General features: G+C 42.5%; 2 protein-coding genes across 8 annotated transcripts; one reads left to right on the forward strand and one right to left on the reverse strand.

The window, feature by feature from the left end:
* Positions 1 to 6,194: 6,194 nt before the first annotated feature.
* On the reverse strand, positions 6,195 to 14,126 carry LOC137240297 (protein transport protein Sec24D-like). 6 transcript variants are annotated; one of them, XM_067766350.1, is made up of 10 exons: positions 13,521 to 14,126; positions 12,990 to 13,459; positions 12,699 to 12,925; positions 12,409 to 12,638; positions 12,014 to 12,353; positions 11,670 to 11,960; positions 11,431 to 11,614; positions 11,254 to 11,371; positions 7,853 to 8,173; positions 6,197 to 7,793 (listed from the first exon to the last, which is right to left on the reverse strand). In XM_067766350.1, exons 2-4 carry the CDS (start codon positions 13,134 to 13,136, stop codon positions 12,467 to 12,469), a joined length of 546 nt encoding a protein of 181 aa, XP_067622451.1. In that variant the 5' UTR covers positions 13,137 to 13,459; positions 13,521 to 14,126; the 3' UTR covers positions 6,197 to 7,793; positions 7,853 to 8,173; positions 11,254 to 11,371; positions 11,431 to 11,614; positions 11,670 to 11,960; positions 12,014 to 12,353; positions 12,409 to 12,466. The 6 variants fall into 6 exon arrangements, with proteins under 6 accessions (XP_067622452.1, XP_067622451.1, XP_067622449.1 ...); XM_067766348.1 differs by having other exon boundaries at positions 6,198 to 7,793; positions 11,254 to 11,404; positions 11,462 to 11,604; XM_067766347.1 differs by having other exon boundaries at positions 6,198 to 7,793; positions 11,254 to 11,404; positions 11,462 to 11,614.
* Positions 14,127 to 14,399: 273 nt separating this feature from the next.
* Mcm10 (minichromosome maintenance 10 homolog) lies at positions 14,400 to 16,633 on the forward strand. 2 transcript variants are annotated; one of them, XM_067769719.1, is made up of 3 exons: positions 14,400 to 15,401; positions 15,604 to 15,789; positions 15,859 to 16,633. In XM_067769719.1, the coding sequence occupies exons 1-3, from the start codon at positions 14,543 to 14,545 to the stop codon at positions 16,491 to 16,493; spliced, it is 1,680 nt and encodes a 559-aa protein (XP_067625820.1). In that variant the 5' UTR covers positions 14,400 to 14,542; the 3' UTR covers positions 16,494 to 16,633. The 2 variants fall into 2 exon arrangements, with proteins under 2 accessions (XP_067625820.1, XP_067625819.1); XM_067769718.1 differs by having other exon boundaries at positions 14,405 to 15,401; positions 15,598 to 15,789.
* Positions 16,634 to 17,042: the final 409 nt, after the last annotated feature.

Genomic DNA, 17,042 nt, shown 5'->3' on the forward strand with positions numbered 1-17,042 from the left:
TGAGCGTTTTCGGTGCGGGCATCTCTTGTACAGCGGATACTTTTGCTGGATCGGTGTGAATTCCTTTCGAACTGATGACGTGTCCTAGGTAATGGAGTTGTTGCTGGACGAAGCTGCACTTTTCGAAGTTTACTTGCATCCTGTGTCTTTGTAGGCGCTCGAACACTTCCCTCAAGATCGCCAAGTGTTCTTCGAAGGTATCTCCCAATACGATGATATCGTCCAGGTAGGCGAAAACTTTTGGTTGGAGTTCGGGCCCAAGTATCGAATCCAGAGCGCGTTGAAAGGTAGCCGGAGCAGAGTGTAGGCCAAATGGCATGACTTTCCACTGGAACAACCCTCTGCCAGGAACTGTAAATGCGGTGTATGGTCGGGATGCTCTGGCGAGCGGGATTTGCCAGTAGCCGTTCTTCAAGTCAATGGTCGAGATGAATTTCGCCTCTGTCAGCTGGTCGAGAATGGCTCCAATTTGCGGCAACGGGTAAGCGTCTGGTTCGCTGGCGGCGTTGAGCTGACGGTAATCTATGCACATCCTCCACGTGCCCTGTTTTTTGCGGACTAGCACGATTGGCGAGCTGTACGCGCTTCGTGATGGTTCTATTCTTCCTCCGGCTAATAACTCGTCTACCTCTTCGTTGATTACTTGTTGCATGGCCGGGTTGCGGGGGTAGTATCGTTGCTTCAGCGGTCGGTTGTGTTTGAGACGAATCGTATGCTCGGCTGCAGTGCTTGGTCCGATGATTTCGCCAAACCGCTTTTGGTGATGCGCCAGGAAGTTTCCCAGTTCCGTGTTTTGTTCGTCGCTCAGGTGTTCTCGGCTCGTCAATGTACATAGCGTATCCAGTTCGGGTGCTCTCTTGGTCACGGTGGCCTCTAGCGGCTGGCCATCCAGCGTGAGGATGATTCCCCTCTTTCTTAGGAAGTCCATTCCGAGGATTACCTGTTCGGCCAAGTTTGGGATAACGGACAGCATCGCGTCTGTGGCTCGTCCTTGATACACAATCCTTGCCGGGTAGGAATTTGAGGTAAAGACGCACGTTTGGTCTGCCAGCTGGATACTTCGCTTGTTGGGGCGTGCCTTGATGTTGTTCTTTTCTAGGTGTTTCCGTACGGTGTCATCTACATAGGATAGGGTGGCGCCGGTGTCCACTAGTGCGCGCACGCTCATGTCCTCGATGACCACTGGTATATAGAATCGGCCATCTACTTGTGTTTTTGCGGTTGATTTGCTGGCGGGTGGTTCCCTCGGCTTCTCTGGTCGGACGTACGGTGCTTGGCGGCTTCCTTTAATAGCGTTGGACGGCGTTCGGGATGCGTTCTCGGTAATTGGGCTAGTCGGAGGGCATGGGCAGTCCCTGGAGAGGATGTTGTCTTGGCCACACCGGGAGCAGAACTTCCTCCAGGGGCCCTTACATTGGAAGCGGTGGTGTCCGCGTTCCTTGCAGCGCCAACAGCACTCTTTGCTGTCGTATTCCATGGGTAGGTGGTATAGGCTGTGGGCCACCATTTTTCCCTGTTTCGCTTCCTCGCCTCTTAACAGCTCATACTCTTCCGTTAGCTCCAGGAGCTCCTCGATCGTCCTAAACTCGCTGCGTTTGACGAAAAGGCGGTATTCCACGCGTAGACCATCATAGATCCGTTCGAGGTGATTCTCTTCGCACATCGTCGGGTGTTGGCGGATCAGCGTTTCCAGTGCGAGGATGTAGTCCTTGGCCTTCTCTCGGCCTTGCTGTTTGCGTTGTCGGATGGCCTCTTCCAATTGTCGTATGTGTCGCTTAGGTAGAAAAAAATTTTGCACCTCCCTCCGCAGAACGCTCCAGCGGTGTATGTGTTGCTTACGGACGCGGTACCATTGCAGTGCCTTCCCACGTAGAATCTCCGGCAGTGTTGGGAGGAGTCGGTCGACGGGGATGCGGTAGCATTCGGCAAGCTCCTCTATCCTCTCAAGAAATTCGTGCAGTGACTCCTCCCCTGAAAAGTGCAAGTCCCAGCGGCGAACGGTATTCATAAGTTCACCGTCGCTCATTTCGTCTCGTTTCGGTAATGCGTTCTCTCCCTTTCCTCCGTGCGGCTGTGGGCTGTGGATCTGGATTGAAGGGATCGGATTTGTTGTTGGCTGGGGTAGCGTAGCGAACTTCCCCTCTTCCTCGTTCACTTCTCGTTCCAGCTCTTTCAACAGGTCTTCACTGGATTTCCTGGCGCGTTTCGCTCGCACGTAAGTACTCAGTGCGCGACGCAGCTCGGCTACGGTTTGGCCTTCCACGTCGATTCGGTGTTCCTTACACTCCTCGATCAGCTTCTCCTTCCTAAGTAGGTAGATCCAATTGAGCGAGTCGGTGTTCAGCAGCGTGCCTTCCGGAGCCTGTGTGTGTGTTGTTTCTAGCGATGTGTTCGTTGAACCCGCCCCGGCAGTGTTGGTGGTGGTTGCAGTTGTTTTTCCCCGGTCATCTGCGGAGGAGGGTCCCTGCTCGGGCGCCATTTATGAGGTGGGTTTTGTCTAAGGCTGGGGTAACGCTCAGTCAATCCAGAGTCGAGTAAAGGTCCCACAAACCCCTACTGAATAAATACACGATATTTATGTGTTACGAACACACGCACACACGGCTGGAGATATTAGGCGGACAGCAGCTTTCCGCCGCAAGATGGTGAGGGGGGCGGAGCGTCGACTAACGGAGGTTCGGTAGGGCGGCTGAACGGTCGGGTAACGGACGGACTGGTACGGCGGTACGGAGGCAGCGGCGGGATAGAAGCAACGGCTTAACTGCGGTAGGATGGCAAGCGGCCAACGGTCGTCGTCGCAGTGGCGGGACGGATGCAGCGGCTTAACGGCGGTAGGATGGCGGACGGCCAACGGACGTCGTAGCAGCGGCGTGACGGATGCAGCGGCTTAACGGCGGTAGGGTGGCGAACGGCCAACGGTCGTCGTAGCAGCGGCGTGACGGATGCAGCGGCTTAACGGCGGTAGGATGGCGGACGGCCAACGGACGTCGTAGCAGCGGCGTGACGGATGCAGCAGCCTAACGGCGGTATGATGGCGGACGGCCAACGGACGTCGTAGCAGCGGCGTGACGGATGCAGCGGCTTAACGGCGGTAGGATGGCGAACGGCCAACGGTCGTCGTAGCAGCGGCGGCACCAGAGGGGCGACGATGCGGCGGTGGGCTACGGAGCGCGTACCAGGGCCGTGGTGAGAGGGGAGATGGGCTGGCGACGGGGTTTACCTGGACAGCGGCAGCGTGTTCCGGGCGGGATAGGATGGGCGTACCAGCGGACTTGTATTGGTCGGTCGGCTTCGGCAGGATCGGGCTGATCGAACGTCTTCGGAAGGCTCGGTAATCGGCGGGGTCAGTCACCTGCGGGAGAAACTGCGAGGACTCGGGTTAGTGCTGGCTTCACCGCTGGACACCCCCGCCTCCCTACTTGCACACTAGTAGAAGGTGCGTAAGGGGGGTGGGGTTGTACCAACCGAGGCGCCGTGGGTCGACCCGTGGCGGAGGGGAAGTGCACCTTAACGGCACAGCGGTAGCCCCTTGTGCGCACGCATCGGCTCACGGCCGAAACCTGAGCTGCGGAGAGGGGGTCGTGCGGTCGTTCGGGCGGCGAGTCATTCCTTACCAGACCAAGACGACGGAGGGAAGGGTAGTTCGAAGACACCACTCGCGTCATCCTGGTGCAGCAGGGGGTGACTCGCGCCACGGCCGCACCCTCTTCTCCCCATCTAACTAGAGGGAGTGGTTCCTCCGCTCCGGCCAGCCTACTAAAATCAGATCTGAGGGGGGAGGGGGTTATTTGGTCATTAAGGCAGCGGGCCGCTCAACACCAGGGTGGGCGACGGAGGGAAGGATAGTCCGAAGACACCACTCGCGTCGTCCCGCCCAGGTGAAGGGTGACTCGCGCCATGACAGCGCCCCTTCCGCTCAGTCCGAGCCGCGGGGGAGGGGGGTTATTTGGTCATTAAGGCAGCGGGCCGCTCAACACCAGGGTGGGCGACGGAGGGAAGGATAGTCCGAAGACACCACTCGCGTCGTCCAACTCTGGTGGGGGGTGACCCGCGCCATGACAGCGCCCCCTTCCACTCGGCTAGCTAGCCGGAGTGGCAATTTTGTCTTTAAAAAGACAACCACTCCCGCTGGCTCACCTGCGAGGACTGAATTGCAAAAATGCAAATTCAATGTTTATATGGGTGGTGCCGCAAACTGGTTGAGAAGTCAACGCATCATTATTGTGCTTTTTCATTCGTTTGCTATCAGTGATTGTTGACTATGCTATACAAGTGGTTTTTGGCTATGCTATAGAAACTGGTTGAGAAGTCAACGCACCATTATTGTGCTTTTTCATTGGTTTGCTATTAGTGGTTGTTGACTATGCTATACAAGCATAAGTACAAGTGGTTTATTGTAACGCTACGTTACAGGTTTTAAGAATGTTGCTAGGCGATGCAATATTGTCGCAATTTAAATATTATTTTAAAATTTTTAAATATCTGGTTTTGCATCTAGGCGCCTCATATATTCTTTATTTGGCAAAAATTGACTAAATCTAATGATATGTTTTAAATAAATGTTTATATTGTATGTTATGTTTGGTTATTATAATTAAAAATAAATATTGAAAATTAAATTTTTTTGGTTCATATTTTATTCTCGTGGCTGCTACAGGTAAAGTAAATCGGCAGGTAAAATTCAAGTTATGTGGCGGTTATATAAACGGTAAAACCGTAGTAAAATTGATTGTCAAATTACTCGAAAATGTAGAGGAAAAAACCGAAAATTTGACCGCCTTTTGACGCGCATTGTGACGTGTGTGAGCAGAGCAGTGCTATGCTCACATCCTATAAGTGGGAGCGGAATGCACGATCACATTAATAGGAACGAAACGGAAAATTTGGTCACAAAAGTTCATCACGCCCATGCAAACGTGACTATGAATATAACCGCTGCAGAAAGTCACAATGACCGTAAAATGACTAGCAAAATGACGTGGAGCGTTTTTCCAGGGTTCATACCTAAAACTGGTAATTCGAAAAAATAGTAATGAACGAATCATTCATACCTAAAGGCTACATTACTAATACTTACCATAGACTTGACTTGACTTGAGAACTGTCACTTACAGTTCTGTTAAATGAACGTTGCATGTTACTGATTACACAAAACCTCACCACACTTAACTTGACTTAGAAGTCTGTTGAATTTTGATTTTCTATGTAAGTTCTAAGTGACGTTTATATTTTGAGATGCCATTTGTTTGTTTCCATTTCATTTTGACATTTTGTCATACAAATTGACATTTGTTGATTATGATGCCAGATTGTATGCGCTATGTGTAGTATAATCGTGGCTAAGTTGCCAAGCTTACGCCAAGTCAAGTCAAGTCTATGCTACTCTGCAAAAACGCTCCACGTAATTTGACTAGTCATTTGGCCGTCATTGTGCGGTCACGGCCCTTGTTAAATTTTAGTCACGTTTGCACTAGCGAGAGTAGATTTTTTACACTTTTTTCCCATTTCGTACCTATTTATGTGATCGTGCATTCCGCTCCCACTTATAGGATGTGGGCATAGTACTGTGCTGCTCACACACGTCACAATACTCGTCAAATGGCGGTCATATTCTCCGTCATTTCACTCTACACTTTCGAGTCATTTGACAATCAATTTTACTGCGGTTTTACCATTTATATAACCGCCATATAACATGAATTTTACCTGCAGCAAAGAGGATAAATACAATAAGAGCCGTCACTCGTTATTTTGTGGCTAGTATCTCGCTGGAAATTGAAAAAATTGATGCCGAATGTTTTCTGAGAGGGACATTTTTAATTGTCTCGCATTTATCCATGCCGTGTAGGCCCCTTGTGCAACTGTGATTTTTGGAAAGAGAATTAAATAAATTAATTAAATACAGTCGAAAAATAAACACAAATACCCCACGAAAATGTATAGAAGACATTTATAAACATCTCGCCCAAAAAAAAGTAGCGACTACCTCTCAGTATACATCGAGTAAATGCCAAAAAAATAACGAGTGACGGCTCTTATTGTATTTATCCTCTTTGCCTGCAGATTTACTTTACCTGGAGCAGGCATATGAATAAAATATGAACCAAAAAAATTGAATTTTCAACATTTATTATTTTCATTATTATTATATATGTACATGAAATTGGAACTCATATTAATACAGTTTATATAAAAAATAAGTAAGTACTTTAATAATAAATAAACTAGCTTAATTGGTTTTTGTTTTCCAATTGAAATCTTTTCTAAGCCAGCAGAAAATAATTTTAAGCTTTAGAAAAAATTCCAATTATTTGAATCAATTTACTCAACAACAGATTCGATTTACTCTATTTTTTTAGATAAAGAATATTCAAATATTTTATAGATCAAGAATATTCAAAGGTGTCCTGGAATCCGATTGCTGTCGTAATTGAATTTTAAAGTAATAAAGTAAAGTAAAATATGAATTTAAAAATGTAGGACTAGTAATTGAGTCAGACTTATTATTGTTCTAAATCTAATCATTCAAGCAATAATTCCGCAACCCTTAGCAGGAGTATTGATTGGTTTCAAATCTAATTCCGACAGCAATCGTATCACGACAAACCTTATTATATATGTATATGAAATTGTAACTTAAATTAATACAGTTGATATAAAGAAAAGTAAGTATTTTAATAATAAATAAACTCGCCTTATTGGTTTTTATTTTCCAATTGAAATCTTTACCAAGCGAACAGATAATAATTTTAAGCTTTAGAAAAAACTCCAATTATTTGAATCAATTTAAATCAACAACAGATTAGATTTACTCTTTTTTTCAGATCAAGAATATTCAAAGCTGTCGTGGAATCGGATTGTTGTCGTAATTGAATTTGAAAGTAATAAAGTAAAATATGAATTAAAAAATGTAGGACTAGTAATTGAGTCAGACTTATTATTGTTCTAAATCTAATCATTCAAGCAATAATTCTGAAACCCTAGCAGGGGTGTTGATTGGTTTCAAATCTAATTCCAACAGAAATCGTATCACGACATACCTTATTATATATGTACATGAAATTGTAACTTAAATTAATACAGTTGATAAAAAAGAAAAGTAAGAATTTTAATAATAAATAAACTCGCCTTATTGGTTTTTATTTTCCAATTGAAAATCAAGCGAACAGAAAATAATTTTAAGCTTCAGAAAAAACTCCAATTATTTAAATAATCTACAACTTAAAGCTTAGTAGAAATTTAGATTAGGTTTACTCTTTTTTCAGATCAAGAATATTCAAAGGTGTGGATTCCGATTGCTGTCGTAATTGATGAACTTAAAAATGTACGAATTGTAATTGAGTCAGACTTATTATTGTTCTAAATCTAATCATTCAAGCTATAATTCTGCAACCCTTAGCAGGAGTGTTGACTGGTTTCAAATCTAATTCCGATAGCAATCGTATCACATCCCTTATAATATATGTACATGAAATTGCAACTTAAATTAATACTGTTGATATAAAGAAAGGTAAGTACTTTAATAATAAATAAACTCTCTTAATTGGGTTCAATTGAAATCTTTTCCTGTGCAAGCACATCGCTAACCTCCGTTGGAAAAAGATATGATTATACTGTCTTCGATGGACAGTCGGACGAGCCGCTACGCGGCGAAGTAGAGATGACCGTTGTGTCGGTGGCAGCTGTTACAACAGCAGTTTCTAACTTTACACCATCCGTACAGTGTGATGAATGCTTCACTGCCTTTTCCAATTGCTTGGCGCCAGCAATTTTTGCTGTTTGTAAAGCTTTAGCTGTAATGCAAATATATAGATGGGTTAAAGTGGTTTTCGTATGTTATTCAACAACTCACCCTATACCATCATCACATCCTCCTCATCGATTTTGAATATGTGTACTGTTTCAGTATTCAGACCCAGTTCGTTTGGTGCAATATTTTCGATTTGATGAATATGTATACTATCCGTTAGGCAGACAATTAGGTGCAATCGATTCATTCATATACTGTGGGTATTTGAGCCGTAGACGCAATGGCAGATATTTTGATTCTTTTTGAAGTGTAACATTTGTAAACAGTTGGGTTTCTCTGCTGTCACCATCACCACTAGAGACCTATTGAAGAAACGCTCGACCAAGATAATATGTGAGATTTGCACGCATAGATTTCTTCCACCTTTTCACAGTTATTGATGGAGAAAATGCGAAAGCCATATTTACCATCCAATACCGAAATAGAGTTGTAGAGGAAGAAACATTTTATAAAATTTAATAAAATCAAAAAATGATAGTTGTGCTAAAATGGGGTAACGTATTGTATGTTAAAGTATAGCGAAGTCTCAGCGGCTTTGTCCTGGTGAAAATTGAGTTTGAATAGGTTTTATTCTTCATTCTTAGAAACATGTACGAAGGTACCTGGTAAGATATTAAAAATCCTCAACGCTTTTTTTGCTATAACTTAAAAAAACTCATATTCAAACTTCTGCTTAACTTCTACATATCAATAGCTACCTTTACCACCACTAGTCACTATTGCTTCTTCGCCTATGCTATTGTTTCCTACATCGATGAGTAGGCAGTCCCATAGACAAGACAAGTAGGCCCAAAGGCTGTAAGACAATAGCGAGGTAGCAACTACCTCGAAGGCGGCGAGTCATAGGGAAGTTCCAACTATGGAAGTAGGAGATAAGCCAAAGGGAGATAACGCTAAGACTCCGACTTTCTCGGAGGTGCTAAAGGGAGCTAAGACTGCGGCTTTCTCGGAGGTGCCAAAGGGAAATAACACTAAGACGCCGGCTTTTCCCGAGAAGATGGGTGATGTGGCAAAGCAGTCACTGACTGTGGCGCTGGTTGATCGTAGCAGTCCTTTCGAACAGATGGCTAGTGAAAGGTGTAGATCTGTAGAAAAGGAGCTTATTAGCTTAATGCTTAAGATGATGCGGGAATAACCAAGTAAGCTCCTTTCAACCTTTGATTCGGGGGATGGTATAATGGTATGAACATGATAGCGTGCGACAACATCGCGAGCTTGCGGTGGCTGGAGGAGGTGGTTCCAAACCTCCAAAGGCAGGGCACGAACGCGCGTTTTGAGATGGGGGATAAAGCGCAAATCCCCAAGGTACCAAAAGTTAAAGTATGGATACCATGCGTGATGAAGTCGGAGGATACACTGCGACTTTTGCAGAATCAGAATCCGAACATACCGACACAGGGTTGGAAGGTACTTACTGTATCTCGGCCTACGGAGGAAGGTCAGTTATACATCTTCCAAATAAACAAGAAGGCGGAGTATATATTGTACGCGCAGCTAGGAAAATGTCCTTAGGTACAGGCAAAATTTATATGCGACTCAGGAAAAGAAGTCGAGTGTATTAAAGTCCTAACACGCTGGACGTGGGCGAAGTCGAAAAGGACCTCAAAAGCCTAAGGGAAAAAGACAGGTGGAGGTAGCCCACGTCACTCCGAATGTGTTAGAAGGGGACCAACAGCCAGATGGTGCTGTGAGTCGCACAGAGGAACACCCGGCACAAAAGGTACAAGAGGCTGAAGGGGGCTTCGAACACTCTAAACCAAAAGGGCTAGGGGAGGACGAGGACGTCACGATGAAGGTGCTGGAGGGGGACAAGCAGCCCATTGGTGCTGCGAGTCCTACAGATAAACCTCCAACACAGTAAAGTGGCGTCGAGCGAACTCCTCCTCCTAACGCGCTGATCCAGGAGCCGTGGCTTCCATCGGGAGGAAAGGTTTCTGGACTTAGCGCGCGCGGATTTGGCGTTTACTATGCGCAAACGTAAGGACGGATGCGAGCTGTAGTAATGGTAAGGAAACAGCTGCATTCATATATGCTGCCTAATTACACTACTGAGGACCTCGTAGTGGTGGTGAAATCGCCGGGCTCAGATGGTACAGGTCCGGCCATGCTACAAGTTTCAAGTAGGGCGGTCGTGGGATGGCTTAAAATAATATTCGATGGGTGCATAAACTGAATCATGTACCGCACTCTTGGAGAACTGCTCGTGTAGCTTTCCTACCAAAGGCGGGGAAGATCGGTCACGTGTATCCCAAAGATTATAGACCCAATAGCTTACCATCATTTCTGCTCAAAACCTTTGAGAGGCTGATAGATGTGTACATAAAGTCAAACGTGGATGAAAAGCTACTCTCCACAACACAACAGGCATACACCAAAGGCAAGTCAGTAGACACCGCATTGCATAGGGTGGTAATAAGCATAGAAAAAACCCTGGAATATAAGGAATATACTTTAGAAGTCTTCTTAAGCATGGCGATTATTGATGGTCTTAATTACGTTAAAGTACATCCAGCCTTACCCAGATGGATCGACTGCATGTTAAACTGCAGTAAGCTTACATCGCAATGGGGATTGTACGCGGCCACGAAATTAGTGGACAGGGGCACTCCGCAGGGAGGGGTGCTATCACCTCTGCTGTGGACGCTGGTCATTAACCAACTGCTTAGGGGATTCTACGAGGGACCAGAAAAACTTACGGTTTACGCAGATGACGTTGCATATGGTCTTGTTTACAAAGAGGTACAAGGTCTCTAATTGGATCAGGCCTAAGTTAGGAGGGGCGACCCTACGGGAGAAACCTTGCACAAAATATCTAGGAATGATCCTAGATAGTAAGCTGTCATGGAAGCACAACGTGGAGGAGAGGGTGAGGGAGGCTTCAACGGCACTTTATGCATGTAAAAGAATGGAAATAACCGGCATATACGATCAGAAGGAACTCGATGACGATGCCTCAAAACTAACAACCAAAAGCAATAATTATCATTTCACTGACACAAATTTTATAGTTTTTTTTCGGGATTTGGACACAATGTTGTTGTTGTTTTTGTGGCGATAAGGTTGCTCCCCGAAAGCTTTGGGGAGTGTTATCGATGTGATGGTCCTTTAGCCGGATACAGATCCGGTACGCTCCGGTAACACAGCACCATTAAAGTGCTAGCCCGACCATCTCGGGAACGATTTATGTGGCCACATTAAACCTGCAGGCCATCCCTCCCTACAAACGATTTCGTCTAGCAATCGTATTCTCTATCATTTTCGTTCGGTCTTTACCTTTCTAACTAACAGGAAGGCAAAAGTAATTGTCAAGTGATAAGTTGCCATTGTTTAACATAGTGCAAATACACTAGCGATTCGTCTCTCATCCGCATCGAAAGTTCGTTTCGTAATAGAGAATGAGGCCCTAAGATTAGAAATTTTTTTAAATTTGTATTTTGACTTACCAGCAACAACAGAATCATGTTTAAGTGTATGCCGCACAAGCATTATAGCATCATGTAACGAAGCTCAGTTTCTTCCAAAAATTGTTCAACACTGCCACGTAAAATCAATGTACTTGTTCTAGCATTAACGCAACCTTTAAATAATTATAAACTATAAAAATGAAATTAATGTCAAACCTTGTAAAATGTTGAAACGTTCACCACCAACCGGACGTTCTTCAAAGTAATCACATTGGCCCAAAACACTTGAATTAATATCATTAGCTGTAGTCATAACAGCACCACCACAAGCTTTCATTCTACGTTTCCAATCTTCTTCTGGTACATGAACAGCACAGAACATATCATGATCTGCAAAATACTGTGTAGCAACATCACCAATTGGTAATTTAGAAAACACAACATTGGCGCCTTACTTAGCTAGTTTATTCTACAGAATACGCCATTCAGCATCAACAATTTTCTGATACTCTTGGACATTGGAGGACATTGCTGTGGCAGATCATTTTTCCAATAAAGCACTTTGTTGCTCCTTTGATTGGCGCTTCGACATGTACAGCCTTGTCATATTTTAGCATGCATAATTGTAATGCTTTACGTATAGCTATAATGATGATACGTGCATGCACGCCTTCCTCAACATCTGGCTTAACTTGTTTTAAGATTTCACATGCTTAAAATACTACTGAAGTGGTGCCATCGCCGACCTGATAAGAGAAACATTTTTATTCTACACATTCTAATATAACAAAAAACTTACCTCAGCATTTTGAAATTTGGCGATGTCTACTAGAGTTTTACGGCTGGATTCACAATATCCAATAGTTTCATAATGGTTGCCCCATCATTTGAAATTGTGGCCTTACCACTCGAATCAACAATATGCTTGTCCATACTACGTGAACCCAATATAGTGCGTACAGTGCCACAATTGAATGCGAGGCATTGATGTTGGATATGAGTTGAGGTTTACCATGAGAGCTATCGGTACCCAAGCATTTTTTACACAAATACTCTTGTACCCAATACAAGTTCAGGACGTTCATATTTATCGACACGCTGTCCGGTATGGTCCAAATGTTGGAAATATGCAGTTGGCACTGTTGAGGAAAAATATGGATCAATGAACACAAGTAAAAGTGAAAGATTTTTTACCATCTCTTGTTAATTTACACATTAGACATTGGAAACGACGACCAGAATCTACAAGTTGCTATTGAGCCTTGCAACGATTACATCTAATTGCACCCAATTCACCAAAATTTACAATGGGTGGCTCATATTCACCCTCAGCGGTGCGTGCCATTGGTGAGACGGTAAGTGTAATGGACAAAGCTGTTGTTTTTAATAAATCAGCTGTTGCAGGTATGCAATACAAAGACGACCTGCAAAGAAGAAAGATCAATGTAATTGCCAAACAAAACATTAATTTCGATTATCGATACCTAACGTAACGTGGCGAGGAGTTACCCTGATCTTCTACCACATATTTTGTGGTCACCAATGGTGGTAATAAACCATGTTCATTAGTAATAAAAGCACCACCAGCGCTATTTTGATTTTCAATGATAACGCTTATCGGATTTGGCATCTGATATGGATCTAAACGGCGTTGGACTTGATCATACTGTTGCGGCTGTTGATATTTACCAGTAACAGGTGCAGGTGTTTGCTAAAGAAAATAACACAAAAATAATCATCAGCAAATTTGTGAATTATTAGTTGTATTAGCATACATTATAACCAGGACGTCCGGACATGTCCGGGTATTGGGGGTTGACACCCGGCTTGGGTGGTTGACTGAGCATTGGCGTCTGTCCAGGTTGTGTTGGTGGCATCATAAAAGCCATCAATAACAAGTGCCAAGAATATATCCGCGGCATACCTGCCGACCAAAATGATTCAAGGGGTTGTGATTGCCAACCTCACCTACCCGTAGCGAATCCTGTACCTAACAATTTGGTGTGAACAATTGGTGCCAGTTAACCCTCTGAAATATTCGGCGCAATTGTATTGGCATTAATTTGGCAAAATGCAAAAACTTTTCATCCTCCTCCCGTGACCATTCTGTCTTCTTTATGCTAGGATCAAGCCATTCGTACCAGCGTGCCTTACATTGCTTGGCAGATTTGCGGTGCAGCACTGATGCAATACGTGACCACTGGTTTTTGCCATATTTCATTACAGCTGCTTTGAGGATTTCATCCTGAAAGTTATCAATTTAGTTAATAAACGGCCAAGAGTAACCAGTCGCGTCAAATGCTTACCTCAGTGTTTCTCCACACACCACCTTTTATCATAATTCGCGACATGGTGCTATATAATTGTGAATTCTTTCGATGAGCACAAAAATCAAATCAAAATTTTTTGTCGAAATAAACAGCAAAAATCATTGTATATTAAAAACTTCGTGGTAAAACTTGGTATCAAATGAAAGAGGGAGTTCTCCCGATCACAAATATATATATCTTAAAGTGCGCAAACTTATAATTTAAAAGTTATTTGTTGTTAAAGTTTGCAAATTTAGCAAATTTCTATAGCACTTTAAATTACAATTTACACATCTTTCAAAACCTTAATCCACATACATATCTATATAAATTGGCAACGATAAACTTAAATTGCATTTTTGTATATTTCACATTTCATTTTTGCATTCTTTTTACTTATTATAAATGTTTTTATTAAATCAATCGCGCTTTTGTAGCTACATGCACATATATATATATACATATATATTTTATTGATGACATTACAAAGCTGTGCTGCCACATATATATACGTATACACATATAAAATGTGTATAGAAATGTGCAAACTTTAACACCAAATAACTTTTAAATTATAAGTTTGTGCACTTTAAAATATATATATTTGTGATGAACTCCCTCTTAATTTTAAATCTTTCCGGAGATATTCCGCTTAAAACTGTCAAAATTAAAAAAATTTTTCACCACCAAATGTTTTGCTGTCTCTGCTGAATTAGAAATGGCGGATTTTCCCTATAAAAATAATAGGTGCGAGAGAGCACGATACATTGTGGGAAAGCTAAATTTGTCATTCCAAATCGTCACCCCTGTCAAAAATTCGTGTGGCTGTGTGCGTTTTTGGTCACACGATTTTTGCAGGGTAAGTATCAGTAATGGAGCCTTAAAACTAGTAATTCGAAAAAATTGTAATGAACGAATTTCAAATGACTATCGAATGAATGGAAATTGGTGAACTATCGAATAACTCGATAGTTTTCTTCGTTAGTTCCCAACACTAATTATTATAGCAATAATATAAAATGGAGCATTTAACTAAAGATCGGCCTACTGCAAGTGATTTCGAGCATTTAGCTTTGAACACCCTTCTAGACCTAGACTCAGAAGCCAATGACTCTGGACATGCAGTTGAAAATAATACTGCCATATTTCTGATGAAGAAGTTTCGAGAGTATAACGTGCAAGAAACATGTTACCAATGTAATACATTTCTGGAGAAGAAGGATAATATTCAAACTACTGATTGCAAAAAATGTTTAGTCCCATCAGAAGTTGTAAACACGGATATGTTATCTTTCATTGACCCAGTCTTTGGTTTGCGGATAGTTAAACCGCTAATATCAAGCCTATTGTTAACGGAGCGAATGTCAAGTCGAAAAGTTGTTACTTTCAGCGAGTTATCGAAGAATTTGACATCGCAGGATTTGCCAAAGGAGTGGGTTATAGCTGGTGTTATATTGAGTAAAGAAATAAGGAAGAGTTCGAAAAATGACCACTTTACAATATGGAAATTGTCAGATTTGCGTGGCGATTTAAAAACGCTGTCCCTACTTTTGTTCCAAAATGCCCATGATGAACTTTGGAAAACCTCTTTAGGGACATGTATAGCTGTGCTCAAGCCTTGTTTTATGGAAAAAAAAAGTTCGGGCGATATTGCTAGTCTTTCCATTAACTCGGCGAAAAAGGTGTTATTGTTAGGGAAATCTAAAGACATGGGTGTATGCAAAGCTAAAAAGAACAACGGTGAACGGTGCAAAAATTTTGTTAATATATCCGAATGCGACTTTTGCAGTTATCATGTTCAAAGAGAATATAAAAAAATGACGCGGCCAGTTACAAGCCGAAGATTCAAATACCATGATAACCTCAAAACATCCTTAGGTAAGAATCAGATTGGGTATTCTCGTGACTCGTATCACCTTCTCTGCTTATGTGATTACATTTTTGACACAGTTTATAGAAGGAAAATACAATGGAGCCAAACATGATTTATTCACCATTTTTTAGGTTGATAATGCGGTGACGGGAATATCCCAAATATTTCTTTATATTCAAAATCATGATCATTTTCTTTTAGCTGCAGATAGTGTCAGTTCTTTACCTTCCTGCCATGCTAGAATACTTCTTCAGAAGGATAAATTATCTAAAGCTTCCAACTGTGAGATGGAACAAAATCAGCGATTAAAAGACATGCAGCGTTTAAAATACCTCCGTTCAAATTTGACTAGCACTACATCATCGCCTACTGAAAACTGTAAAAAATATTTCGGTAACAAACCACACAAAACAGTTTTAAAAATTGTTCTTTTTTTATACATCTAATTAAATTTAATTACAGACTTGGAGGTCAACATTTCATTGAAAGAGAAAGCCATTAATGTTATAAAAAATTGTCCGATTGAAAAAATTGATCCAAATTCAACTCGGGGCTCAAAAGAAGGCAAAAGGAGTGCCATAGATAAAATTAAAAATAATAGCCCAAAGCGATTAAAAAAAGAAGATTACAAAAGTATGGAAGAAATTCTAGGAAAAGTGTCTGGGCATAAGGATCTTATAGATGTTCGCCAAAAAGAGGAAGAAGAAAAATATTTCAATAAGCTAGAAAAAAAGGAAGCAATGGAAGAAAAAATGTTAAATATTTTTCAAATTCCTTGTAAGGCAGTGATTTGCAAAATCTGTAAGTATGCAGCCTTTTCCGCTGCTGACCGTTGTAAAGATGAGCATCATACAATTAAGATTATAGATGCTGTAAAACGTTTCTTTCAATGCCTAAGTTGTGGTAACCGCACATCTACCCTTTTTAAGTTTCCAAAGTTGAGTTGCGCCAATTGTACTAGTTCGAGATGGCAGCGCTGTGGTATGGTCCGCGATCGTACAAACCCGAAACCTGTGAATGAGCTTTCAATAAGAGGTGATGAGGAAACGTTTTTGGGAGGCGCGTACAAATCTAATATCAACTTGTTGGCGCCATAAGATTAGCAACATATTTTCTGATCATTTTTCTTGTATTTTCGGTTAAAAATGCTGACGAAAATTAATCAGACCATAATTTGAAAAACAATGTACCAATGGGAACAGGTTCGAAAAAAATATAAATATACAAAGAAATTTAAGTGCGATTTTTTTCCATATACAGTGGCTCATAGCTAAGTTCGTGCAGCTACATAAAAAAACTTTAGAGCTATATAGAAAGGAAACTAGTGACGCTTCCCAAGGCAATCGGTTCTAGTTACCGGAGCGACCCGGGATTTTTTCCGTCCAAGGACTGTCATTTCAGTGTAATCCCATTTAATTTGTTGCGTCCCTCCCACAAATTGTCATCCTCCCAGCAGCTCCTTGCAGCGGGACTGCTCCATATTCTCTTGCTCCGGGAAGGTATCGAATCCAATTTGGGTCTGTCTCCTGACCCCGGTCCTGAGAAATGTTTTGCTGCATCTGCCGGAAAAGAATCTTTTTAGGGCGGTCTTACTCTGTTCAGTGTGTCTTGTGTAAGGGATGGTTGCATCGGACACGTTGTCCTGC

The sequence above is a fragment of the Eurosta solidaginis genome, chromosome 2, assembly GCF_040869045.1.
Source record: "Eurosta solidaginis isolate ZX-2024a chromosome 2, ASM4086904v1, whole genome shotgun sequence".
In the NCBI taxonomy this organism is placed as follows: domain Eukaryota; kingdom Metazoa; phylum Arthropoda; class Insecta; order Diptera; family Tephritidae; genus Eurosta; species Eurosta solidaginis.

Excerpts from the sequence above, each read along its gene's own strand:
- LOC137240297 (XM_067766351.1), bottom strand. The coding sequence starts at position 13,136 with ATGCCGCGGATATATTCTTGGCACTTGTTATTGATGGCTTTTATGATG. Across the intron at positions 12,926-12,989 it reads CCGGACGTCCTGGTTATAAT|CAAACACCTGCACCTGTTAC; the intron begins GTATGCTAATAC and ends TATTTTCTTTAG. Across the intron at positions 12,639-12,698 it reads TCCTCGCCACGTTACGTTAG|GTCGTCTTTGTATTGCATAC; the intron begins GTATCGATAATC and ends TCTTCTTTGCAG.
- Mcm10 (XM_067769718.1), top strand. The coding sequence starts at position 14,543 with ATGGAGCATTTAACTAAAGATCGGCCTACTGCAAGTGATTTCGAGCAT. Across the intron at positions 15,402-15,597 it reads TAACCTCAAAACATCCTTAG|CTGCAGATAGTGTCAGTTCT; the intron begins GTAAGAATCAGA and ends ATTTTCTTTTAG. Across the intron at positions 15,790-15,858 it reads AAACTGTAAAAAATATTTCG|ACTTGGAGGTCAACATTTCA; the intron begins GTAACAAACCAC and ends ATTTAATTACAG.